Source organism: Panthera pardus, unplaced genomic scaffold (genome assembly GCF_024362965.1).
Source record: "Panthera pardus isolate Hobbes unplaced genomic scaffold, ASM2436296v1 HiC_scaffold_8, whole genome shotgun sequence".
Taxonomy (NCBI): domain Eukaryota; kingdom Metazoa; phylum Chordata; class Mammalia; order Carnivora; family Felidae; genus Panthera; species Panthera pardus.
Window position 1 is genome coordinate 12,367,845 of NW_026527013.1, and position 12,504 is coordinate 12,380,348.

The window sequence follows — 12,504 nt, forward strand, 5'->3', positions numbered from 1 at the left end:
GCTTCTGCTGCTTAAGTAGCCTGAGGACAAAGGACTCGCACTCCATGCGGGGCCCTGACCCACAGACTGTGCTAGCCGGCACGGCCAGAGCCATCTGGGGACAGGTGGCAGGAACCCCAACCAAACCTGGTTTTCACAGGGGAACTTTCAAAAAATACGTAGTATTCTGTCTGTGCCATCAAGCACTACAGCAGGGCCCCAGCCCGGCCTGCTTACGGACGACGCCCCCACAGAACAGCCAGTCTGGCTGGCTTAGGGCTCCCTCCCAGCTCTGGGGGGCTGTCGGGGCACACAAGGACCCCGGCACCTCGAAGGCTGCAGGAGCCCACCAGCCAGGGCTCCAGGCAGCCTGGCCGCACCTGCCACAGACCACAGAGGACAGCGCCTCCGGATGTCAGAACAAGTCTCTGCACAGGCCCGACTTCTTCCTCAGAATCACCTGGAGCAGGCGCCAGAGACCTCATGATGGTTTCCTTGGTCGCGACAGGACATTATAGCACCCGGATCCTCAGGGACCAGAATAAAAAACCAAAGCATGTTCATGGCAACCCAGACGCGATAGGAAGGCAGAACCAGCCACACAGCCGCGTCACCCAGGCCCGGGCGTGAGGGAAGACGAGGCCGGCTCCACCAAAGGACTAAAAAGATGGAGTGAGGTGACACAGATGATGGAGGCGGGGCGAGGGCTCTACGTCTGGGGGATCAGTTCTAGGACACGGGCGGAAATCAGAGATGTGAGGGAGAATAAAATGACACGATGAAAGTACATACATTCAGAGAAATAAAGTCACTTTGCTTACAAGGTGGTCTTGTAGCTGAAGAAGCTCATTTGAGCAAGAAACCCTTCATCTCAGAGGCAGGCCAGTCCCTGCTTTCCAATCCAAAACATTCCAGGAGACCAGCTACGGCCTAGTCCTCACGGCCAACGTGCACAGAGTGAGAAGCCAGAAAAGAAGGGTCTGGATACTGCACGGCAGGCACTGATGAGTGTCCGGAGGCAGGGTGGGCACACCCACCCCACCTCACCCGCAGACCACAGCTAGGACGGACAGCACTTCCCACAGATCAGCGGAACGCGCCCTCCAGCACCCTGAGAGCCCAACTGAGTCAGATGGTACTTACTTCCCCCGGCTCGGGTTCACGCCCTAGGAGGTGATCCAGAGAGAACCGGCCACTCTCGCAGCGCACCCGGCAGCCAGCCACTGCTCTCGGCTCCGTGAGCAGCCCGCGCGCTGAGCCTCGTGGCCAGCTGAGGCGATGGAGGCCAGGAGGCCGAGCTACCTGCCCAGGTCACTCAGGTGAGACACGGCGGAGCTGGGGTCCTGACCACTTAGCCAGGCTCCTCTCCAGCCACAGCTCGGAGCTCAGAACACTCAGAGTCCTCAAGCAGAGGACGCCGGTCCCTGCGACATGACTCGGCCTCACCCACAGGGCGCCACAGCCACCTCTAGTGTCCCCACAGTGGCAGGGCTTTCTCTATCCACCCAGACTGGAGACCGTGGGGACCCAGGTCTCTTCAACAGTGTAGCTGCCCAGTGCTGATGGCTTTGCTCCTGGTGCAGACTCCCCTCTGCTCAAATGATGGAGAAGAGCAGGAAGCGGCCCGAGTGAGCCCTGAGCAGGTGCCAGACTTCGTTTCCCAGCCCCACAACTCAGGAAAGCAGAACGCTCGTAACCAATGCAGTACAAGACCCAGAGATGTTCAGTAACTTGCCCAAGGTCACACAGCTACAGAGAACTGGGTCTGAGCCCAGGCAGCCAGGCCCCCAGTCTCTGTGTCACCACCACCTGCTAGGAGACGCTCCAGGAGGCGGGACTGTCCGAGAACACGTTAGCAGCCACTGTCTGAGCCTCAGAAACTGAGACTCGAGTGAAAAAAGCCAGACACAAAAGGCCTCACGTTGAACGTCCAGAGCAGGTATGTCCATGGAGACACAAAGCAGATCAGTAGCTGCCGGGGTGGGGAGTGGGGAGGGCAGTGGCAATGGAGTGTGAGGACTACACGTCATGGGGTTTCTTTGGGGGTGATGGAAATGTTCTGGAGCTAGACAGAGGGGACAGCTAAGGAACACACCAAACATGCGAAAAACCAATGAACTACTTGTTCTAAAGTAGCAAATTTTATGTTATGTGAATTATATAGCTCAATGGAAAAGAGAGACAGAGAGAGAGAGAGAGAAGAAAAGAAAAGAAAAGAAAAGAAAAGAAAAGAAAAGAAAAGAAAAGAAAAGAAAAGAAAAGAAAAGAAAGAAACCTCTGTCTATGGTTATAAGAAAGGTAGAAACCTCAGTCAGAAGTGCAAGGGCGGGGCTACCTTCCCCTTGCCCCGCCCCCACTGACCGGCAGCCCCCCCCCCCCCCCCCCCCCCCCGGCACAGGACAAGACCATCTGCCCAGGGTGAGGCTGTTCTTACCTGTACTTCGTTGGTTTTCTGTCTGATTGCCTCTTCCTTTTCCCTAATGTCCTGTTCCAGGGAGTATTTCTCTCTGGGCACAGAAAAAGAATTCAGGAAAAGCACAGATGAGTGATAGCAGGACTACAGCCATGGTGTATTCTCTCCACGCCGACTTCTCAACACCCAATTCCGTCCATACGCACGGAACCCAACTCAGCTGGTTCCTAGGAATGACCCTCAGGGATCGTGCCCTCTACATCATCCCCTCCCCCATCAGCGAGTCCGTGGCTACGAGGAGGCACTGCTCCCCATGAGACCACTCGAGCCCCTCAAGCAGAGGAAAAAGGAAGTCAGAGCGGTGTCCGGGGTGAGGAGGGTTCAACGCTCCCTGCTGACTGTGCCCATGGAGGGCCAGGTGCTTCCTGGGCCCTCCTCCCTCTCCTAGAACTAACTGGTGGGAGAATGCTGCTTTGAAGAGGAAGCATCTCTTTATGCCAGATTTGAGAGGACAGACACCCCATCCAAAGCCCTTGTTTACAGGTGGGGAGACTGAGGCAGCAGGCACAGAGGAGCCAGAGACCTGGACACAAAGGCTCCCTCAGTTTAGCTGTCGGTCCTGAGCCATTAACTTGCCCTCGGAGGCTCAGCCGTTCTACGTGCTGAGGGGGAACAAGGCCCATCCTAAGGGCAGGGGGCAGGGCCTATGGCTACCTAGCAACAACCTGCCTGAGATTCCACAGCCCAGACTGACTCCAACTGAGGATGTCATCACTCGAGCTCATTAAGTCAATTCAGGAACTCGGGGGAATGTGCCCTGCTTCGCTTCTGCTGCATGAACTTGTTGACGGCCGACCTGTGTGCCTCACAAGCCTGTGGTACTTGTGGTAACAAGCTGGGATAGGGCCTGTGTAAGGGCCAGATTCCGAGGGGAAGGAGCTTTAACACACCTCTGTAACTGGGCAATCTCTTGACTGATATCATCAAGTTCCTTCACACCAGTGAATTCCCCTGATCCAAGAGAACTTGAACCATCCTGGAACCAAATTCAGACACAGGGTTAAAACTTGACAAGCTGATGGGGCGCCTGGGTGGCTCAGTCGGTGAAGCGTCCGACTTCGGCTCAGGTCATGATCTCACGGTTTGTGGGTTCGAGCCCCGCGTCGGGCTCTGTGCTGACAGCTCGGAGCCTGGAGCCTGTTTCGGATTCTGTGTCTCCCTCTTTCTCTGCCCACCCCGCCCCCCCCCACACTCGTGCTGTCTCCATCTCAAAAATAAATAAACATTAAAAAATTAAAAAAAAAAAATTGACAAGCTGAGGGTTGCCTGCCTCCCTCAGTCGATGTAGCCTGTGACTCTTGATCTCGGGGCTGTGAGTTCAAGCCCTGAACTGGATGTAGAGATTACTTAAAAATAAAACTTTAAAAAAAAAAATTTTTTTTGACAAGCTGACCTCACCACCCAGCAGGTACTAGTATGAGGGATACAATCTCCAATTCACTAGGGCAAGTGGCAAAAGTGCCAGAACCCAGCTGGAAAACTATGCCAGTGGCCCAGCCCCACCCCCAGCCCCTGGTGAAGGCCCGGCCACGAGAAGGCAGGCTACAACAGCAGGGCACTGGCCTGCTCACATGGGCCACTGCCGCCACCTGGTGGCAGGCTGCGGGAAGCCACAGGAGCATGACAGGGATGTGGCCAGGGGTACTCACCTGGATGGGAGTGCCTCTCTCCGAGGGCGGGACCATGTCCGGTGAGAGGACCTGAGGGGGGTCGATGCCTTTACTGACCTTCTGCTGAATGAAGTACATAGCTAACGCGAATTGGTCTTTACTTAACTTCCCCGTTTGCCTCGTATCAGCCAGGGCCCTGGGAGAAGGCGGGATGCTAATTAGACATCAGACAAGAATTCAGCCCCGCCTGGGAAGTACAAATCACAGAACCCCTCCATTTAAAAAACGAACAGTGACAACACAAACAGCGGGGCACAGCAGCGACTCCTTTTCTGTTGAACATCCCTCTTGAGGACCGCAGTCCCGCCACCGGCCACCCAGGCATCCGGCCCTACGGCTGGTGAAGGAGGGGCCGTCAGCACAAGAAGGGGGGACCCACCTGGCTGGAGAACCACCGAACCCCACCCCACAGTCCGAGGTGGTGGGCCTTTGGGAAGGCCTCATCAACAATTACCAGGAACACAACCGGCTCTTTATGGTGTGTGTGTGGAAGACAGTGAGGGTCCGGTACGGAGCCGCTCTGGTGGAAGTGAAAGCTGGGCCCGAGCGTGCACCCTTGGATCTTCAGCAAGTTCCCGCAGCCCTGGGTTATCTGAGCAGCCTGAGCTGCTGGTTTTCAACGGGGATGACAGCAGCAGCATTTTGGGTCGTCGTCACGAGGAGCTAGGGCCTGGACGGCCACCCGCGGCCGTGCTGCACCGGACGGCCCCTCGCTGCTAAGGGGCCCTGCTCACGTGGCCTTTGGGCATCCTGGTAGACGGGCGGCATGTGGAGCTCCCGCGGAGCCGGGGTGGGGGAGAAGCTTCACAATCAGCCCGGTAACGGAGGAGCCGGCCGTCACGGGAAGGAAAGCCTCACGCAGTAGGACAAGGCCTCCGCATCTGCAAAACTGTCTCACCCTGGCCACTGCGCAGGCGGTCTCACCTCCCGCTGCAGTCGTGACCGAAGAGTGACACCTCTCTAACTCGCAGCCAAGGAGCCGGGCGTGGTGAGCAGACTCGGGCCCAAACACCAACGCACAGGGCCACGGGGAGCACGGAGACCCCACTGAATATCGCTGACACGCGCTGGTTTACAAACGTCTTCATTTTTGTCGCGGTTTGAGGGCGAGGTGTGAGGATTCTGCCCGTAAGCGTCGGTCCTGCCGCCTCGCCTCGCCCACGGCTGCTCCTGGGCTGAGGCCTCTTCTCTCCAGCCCTCTCTTGCTCCCGGTCTCTGAGGGAGTGTGGGCTCCGAGGCCTGCAGGCGGGGTGCTCGGCCAGCCACCAGCCGGGGAGGCCTACATGCGCCTTCTGGCTCCGTCCTCGTTTCCTCCCTGCCGTCCCCCTGGGCGTGCTATCTGCGCTCCCCCCGGCCCCCCGCAGACAAACCCGGACTGGCCTTTTACTCTCCCAGCGGTGATTCCAGAGCCTGCTCGTTCTGTCTTTCCCCTCTGCTCCTTATGCGTTCCCTCTTCTAATCCGAGCGTATTCGTGATTTCACCGTGCTGCTTCCACGTTGTGGCGTCACTGGCAGGTGGAGGGACTGTCCCTATACTACGACTGGGGCGCCGCATCGCTACCTCTGAATCACATGCACGTTCGCTTCAGGGTGATAAAGGGCACACGCGTTTTATCGGTTTCTAAAAGGGGACGCCAGATCTGAAGGGGCCGAGAATGACTGCCCCGGACCTGTCGGAAGCAGTCGGCCTCCACTAGCTGTTTTGGTGACTGACTCTGGGTGTCACACACTTGCGAAGGGAGAGCCTGTTCTCTCAGGTCGGGGCCTCCCGTCACAACGTGGACATCTACGAATTCTTGCCAAGGGCAGCTATTTCCACAAGCTACTGAGTAACGTGCTGTCACTGCTCTTCTACTAGGCGCTTATCCAAAGGATACAGGAGTGCTGATTCATAGGGGCACATTACCCCAACGTTTATGGCAGTGCTATCAACAATAGCCAAATCATGGAAAGAGCCCAAATGTCCATCAACTGATGAATGGATAAAGAAGATGTGGTTTATATATACAATGGAATCCTACTTGGCAATGAGAAAGAATGAAATCTGGCCATTTGCAGCAACGTGGATGGAACTGGAGGGTATTATGCTGAGTGAAATAAGTCAGTCAGAGAAAGACAGGCATCATCTGTTCTCACTCGTTAGTGGAATGGAGGATCATGGGGGAAGGGAAGGGGGAAAAATGGTTTTAAACAGAGAAGGAGGCAAACCCATGAGAGATTCTTAAATACAGAGAACAAACTGAGGGTTGATGGGAGGGCGCGAGCGAGGGGAAAATGGGTGATGGGCATCGAGGAGGGCACTTGTTGGGATGAGCACTGGGTGTTGAATCATGGGAATCTACCCCCAAAATCAAGAGCACAGTGTATACACTGTACGTTAATTAACTCAACAATAAATTCTATTAAAAAAATAAAATAGGGCGCCTGGGTGGCTCAGTCGGTTAAGCGTCTAACTTCGGCTCAGGTCATGATCTCGCGGTCCGTGAGTTCGAGCCCCGCGTCAGGCTCTGGGCTGAAAGCTCGGAGCCTGGAGCCTGTTTCGGATTCTGTGTCTCCCTCTCTCTCTGACCCTCCCCCGTTCATGCTCTGTCTCTCTCTGTGTCAAAAATAAATAAACGTTAAAAAAAATTAATTAAAAAATAATAAATAAAATAAAATAAAATGCCACTGCTCTTGCTTGGAGAGGTTCACTTCTCCAGAATTATACAGAAATTCCCTCCCTGTGACTCCCAAGTGAAGCCCCCTAAGCCCTGAGAACAAAAGTTAGAAAGTGACTTTCACCACTGGCCAATTACAGAAGGAGCCATCTCAGCACTGGGAAGACTGCTCTGGTTCACCCTGAAGGAAAGTGAGGGTGGGGCAGTCCCCATGGCTGGGGACCAGAGTCCTGTTGACCACTCACCCCCCTGACGGCAGTGGAGTCGCTGACCTTCACAGGCCTCCTAGGGAAGGCGGCCACAGCCCCCACTGCCCAGGGTGGCTTTGCTAGAGTCCCTGGAGACATACCACACACTCGCCCCAGAGGGGCAGGGCCATGCGTCTGCACCCTGACTAGCTGTAGCAAAGGCGGGGCCTCCTGCTAGAACCACCAAGAACTCACCCCAGACACTCAAGCAAATCGCCCCACAGCTTTCCAGAGGGACTAAACAGGCAGTGAGCTGACATGCCCAGGATATGGGGGAAGGGCCTTCACACTCGTACCTCACTCGGCACCCCGATCAGCCTGCTGAGGATTAAGTGACAAGCAGAGGTGGAGGCCCTGACCCCCAGGCCCTGAAGGTCACCCGCCCTTCCTTCAGCACAAAGCTTATTTCCTCGGGGCCCCTCGGAGCCACCCGTGGCCATCACTTCCACACGGGAGGCCCAGAGGGAGCAGACGTCCAGCTACCCATCCTTACCATATGTGTGCTAGAAGGTTCTGGGTGAGGCCCGAGTGCATGAAGATCTCCTTCACCTCCTGGCCACTCACGTAGCCATCCAGGTCCAGGTCGGTCTTCAGGAATATCTCGTCAAATCGCATCTTATCTGCAACCGGCACCACCCAGCTCACTGTTGGCTGAAAGGGGTTTCAAGACCATTAGTCTAGAGCTTCTAGACTATAAACCATAAACACATGCTATTAAAGGGCTTTCACATGCTCCTGATGGATGCTCTCCGTGCATTAGGGCAGCACCACGAAACGAGAGGGCAGACAGGAGCCCCACTCTCTAAACAGGGAAACTGAGGCAGAGAGCAGTGCACACCAACTCGGTCAGTCTCGCCTGGTGGCCAACGTGCACCTCTCCCACCCCATCGCACAGCCCCCTTCTCCTTGTATTCAGAGGGAGGTAGAGACCCAGCAGGTCCAAAGGGACTTGAAGGGAAGCCAATGACCTCCTTCCAGGAGGGGACTTCAAGTGCGCCAGGCAAGACCCTGCTGACGGTCCACGCTAGAAGGACGGCCTCCTGAGAACCAACCAGCCCTTCCTGGCCCTCTCGTTTTCTGCCTGCAAACACTTCTCTGCAGCTGCCAGAAGTATTCTCAATGCCCACAGTTGAGGATTCTGTACTCCACCCTTTGTCCCTGACTCCATTCCCCGTGACATGGCAATCCCCCCGTGAGGTGTCCCACCTGGCACTGATGGGCAGTGAACACGTCTGCCCGTGTGAAAATGGCATCTGCTAGACAGGCAGGCGCTCAGGGCCCCCTGGCGCTGGCTGAGGAGCCCGGGCCCCCGACGAGCATGCCGTCCACCCGCAAAGCCCCACCGCCCCCAAGGGCCCTCACAGGCGGACAGAGCTGGGTATCTGAGAGCCCAGCGTAGCATCATGTCTGCAGTCATGGGGCTTGGCCACCCGCTGCACGCGTGACCCCCTCACACCGCCTGCTCAGGTCTACGTGAGGAAGGCAAATGCCACTGAGGGTTCACCGGGGCCCGGGCACCTCCTAATCCAGAGGCACCAGGGCCCCTTCCACCGCTAATTCCAGACGCATCACCTCTGACCTTTGGTGTGCTCTCCGAACCAAGTTCCACAGTGCCTCTACCCGTTTTTCTAGAGATGTTCCTCCTTATCTGCTTTTTCTGAACACGTCTCCCTCGTTATCCAAATCCAGTGGGATCCTGACTCAAGCACCGGGAATCCAGAAAGCAAGGGTGGGAAGCAAGGGACACCACATTACCCGTATCATTTCGGTTCCAGGATTTCGGATAGGGAGTAGAATGATTTAGTCTGCCACGGATTTATCGGAATCCATGGGCCAAATTCAAACAGCAAGGGCTCAGGCAGCAAGAGTTCAGAGACCTGCGTTTTCCGCGTCCCATTATATGAATTTTGTAAGCCACCCCAGGGGAGGCATAAAGACACACGTAAAGGATCTCTAGCGAAGAAGTTTGCCGCCTTCATATCCAGTGTCTGGAGCAAGCTAAACCTCAGATGCCAAGCAACCCAGAGAGGAAGTAACAGTGGGTCAGACAGGCTGAGCTGAGGGGGACAACGGTTTCTGTGCTCCGCAGGTCCCAAGAGGTTACCACTCTGGGATGACAAAGTCCTGATGTTCGGTGTGCAAACAAAATGGCTTGCTGCCTGATTTCTGAGATCCCAGAGCAGGTCGGTGGCCAGACTCCAATGCCCAGCCTTTTCCTCGGAGCTGGGTCTCCCAGAAGGGGCTGGTCTGGCAGCCACAGGCCCCAGTAAAGGGGAACAGACCCTGCTGGCTGGAAGTGCCTACACCCCGTAGCCGGCTGGGAGGACAAGACCTGGTGGCATTAGTCTGGAGGTGAGAGAAGCAGAGGAGGGGACAGCATGGTGACTGCGGGTCCCCAGAACTGCTCGATCTCATGTCTGTGATTCCACCAGCGCCCTCATCCTTAGGGAAGGGGACATACGTCTTCTTCCCTCCCCCATCCTGACAGAGGTCCCCGGTAAAATAGGTCTAGTGGTAATCAGCAGCACGCTCCCAGGATCCGGGGAGAGTCACCAGATCACCATGGATCTGGGTCACAAGGCTAGTCAGTCTGCACCTGTCAGCAACTTTGGCCCCACCTGCTTCCTTGTCAGTAAAACCTATTACCACTAACCTAACCTACGGTAATTAATAAGAACTCTTGGCAAGAATTTTGCAGACACAAGGCGCTAGGTTGTCTTAGAAAACAATAGCTCACGCGGGTCCAAGTTACCAGCCTCGGCCCTCGCTTTAACTCCACCCCCATCCTTCTTCCTGTTTCTACAGGTTCCCACTTGAGAGCCTTGGCATATGCTAGTCCTCCAACGGTTTTTTGTCATTCAGGGATCAGCTCAGGGCACCTCATCAGTGACCGTCCAGTTGACCCCACCTACAGGAGCACCTCAGTGCTTCCAGGCTGGGCCCTGTTCTGCTTCTCATAGCTATCTGACCTTCCTTAGTTTATGGTTATGCTTATCGTCTATCTCCCCAAGGAGGGCAGAGGCTAGTCCCACGGTCACTGCGCATGTCCACAAAGTGCTGGGCATGGCTGGTGGTTTGCCGAGCTGAAGATGCCCACACTGGACCATCTGGATGCTGGGCTTGTTGACCGACAGCCATGTGAGACTCACCAACCAGAGGGGAAGCCCCATCACCTGTGCCTCTCCACACGTCCGTGGCAGTGACGGGGAACGTATGAACCCCCCCAACCCCCAACCGACCAAACCACCTCGGCCCTCCCTGATGGGACCCTTACTCTTCGGTGCAGCGAGCTCCTGGAAAATGAGCCACTAACCGCACCCGCCCAACCACCACCAGGCAGAATGCTTAATTTTATTTTATTTATTTATTTTTTTTTACCCCCCCCAGAATGCTTAATTTTAGAATGATGTCACGTGCAAGAGGAACCACTGTCTGATCGTCTATTTCTGTAGCGTTCAGTGCCTGACAATTTGGGGGTTTTTTATTGTAATTTAAGTGCCTGTCATTAAGCTTTTGATTGCTGAGGCACCCATTTCAAAACTATCCATCTCATATAAACACACTGCCAGCCACACAACTAGGAAGCGCCAGGCCAGCCCATGACGGTCCCCACTAAAAAGCTCTGGGTGACCTAGACAACTGGCCGCCTGAGTGACCCTGCTTTTCCCTTCCCCTGCTTTCATTCCCACTCTTATGTTTTAAATTCACCAAGGAAGAGCGAGCCTGAGAAACCCTAGGCCCCCACCCTCGACCCCGAAAGAGGCAGAGTCCCGTGCCCGAGCTCACTCTCTCTCTACCCACGACCTTGCTGTGGTGGCCCTGGGGGTGACACGCACTCTGCAGGACCTGTGAGCAATGAATCTTTTTTCAAATTTTCCGGATGGTTGTTGCGAAAGGTAGGTGCACTCTGCAATCCTACCAAGAACCACAAAGACACCTCCTCCAGGCCAGAAGCGTCCGTGGGGGCTCGCCACAAGTCACGGGGGCCCGAGTGAGCGCCACAGGCGCTCCTGGCCAACAGCGCCACCGACTGACAGGCCGAGACCAACACAACACACTTCTACTTTTATCGTTCGTATCTGAACTTGCGTGGCGGCGCTGGCTGGCCCTCTTCGTGTCACCTTCACTGCTCCGCCTTTGAAGCCGCAAGTGAGGCAGAGAGCAAGGCATGACTCAGGATGTACTCACGGCCACATTCTTCCATGTTTTAGATCATCTCAAAGGTGCCTCTTTATAAAAGAGCCCTCGATGGTGTGCTGCATTTGCCAGAACAAGACGCGTCTTTCTGACACACCAGATGCTGCCTGCTGGGACTCAGAGCCCCCACGCTGTCCTCCTGATGAGACAGATGCCTCCGCTGCTGGCTGGTTGTTCAACAGGCTCACTGAGCATCCAAGCACCTGAGACTCTTCTGACACTGAGATTCTAACCAAGGACTAACTGTTCTCATGAAGCTAAGGTGGGGGTGGGGGTGGGACGGGGAGGAGACCGAGGATACACAATTAACTACACACCAAGCCAGGCGTGGGAAATCTACAACGCAGGGTGGACAGAGCCCGGGGCACGCTGGCTGTGGTCATGCCAGCGCCCCCCGATAAGGTGCCCGTGAGCAGAAGCCTCACGAAGCAAAGGGCTGGGGTGTGATCTGGGAACGCACCGCCCAGCAGAGGAGCTACCTGAGGCAAGGGGGACAGAGACACGAGGAGAGAGCCCAGAGGTGGGAGCCAGCTGAGGGTGTCTGAGGAAGGGCGGTATTTGTGTGCAAATGAATGAGAAACTTAATTCTGCATCCCCATTGCAACGGACTGAATGTTTGGGCCCCAACCCCTCCCCAGAACTCATGTGTTAAAACCCTACCCCCAATCAGAGGGTATTATGAGGTAGAGCCTTTGTATGATGATTAGATCATGACGGTGGAGCCCCATGAATGAGATCACGGCCCTTATAAAAAGGACCCTAGAGAGCTCCCTCGCCCTTTCCACCATGTGAAGACACAGCAAGAAAATTCCATCTGTGAACCCGGAGCTGGACTTTCATCAGACACCGAATCTGCCGGTGCCTGGATCTTGGGACTTCCCAGCCTCCAGATTTTCTGTGAGAAGTAGGTATCTGTCATGGTCACCTATCCTATGGGACTCCATTACACTCAAACAGCCTAACATACCAATGATAAACATTGTTTTAAAAAACGTAATCCAAGGGCGCCTGGGTGGCTCAGTAGTTTGAGTGTCTGGCTCTTGATTTCAGCTCAGGTCATGATCTCAGGGTTGTGGGATCTCGGCACTGAGCATGGAGCCTGCTTAAGATTCTCTTTCTCTCTCTCTGCCCCTCTCCCTGCCTCGTGCACACTCTCTCCAAAATAAAAAAAAAAAAATTAAAAAATAAAAAAGGTATGACAGTTAAAAACATAATCACAAATGTTACCTTTTGGGGGTCGCAAGTTACTTGCTCGCAAGGTGCATCTTGCTGGGACTCTA

The 12,504-nt window shown here is 55.2% G+C and overlaps 1 protein-coding gene across 12 annotated transcripts in view; it reads right to left on the bottom strand.

Annotated features, from left to right (window-relative positions):
• EPS15L1 (epidermal growth factor receptor pathway substrate 15 like 1) overlaps positions 1-12,504 on the bottom strand; it is a 96,892-nt gene that overhangs the window by 44,302 nt on the left and 40,086 nt on the right. For all 12 annotated transcript variants that reach the window (XM_019416182.2, XM_053897872.1, XM_019416179.2 and 9 more), the window contains 4 exons: positions 7,521-7,678; positions 4,102-4,258; positions 3,343-3,428; positions 2,414-2,486 (listed from right to left, as the gene is read on the bottom strand). In XM_019416182.2, the coding sequence (XP_019271727.2) occupies positions 2,414-2,486; positions 3,343-3,428; positions 4,102-4,258; positions 7,521-7,678 (474 nt within the window). The remainder of the gene's footprint in view (positions 1-2,413; positions 2,487-3,342; positions 3,429-4,101; positions 4,259-7,520; positions 7,679-12,504) is intronic.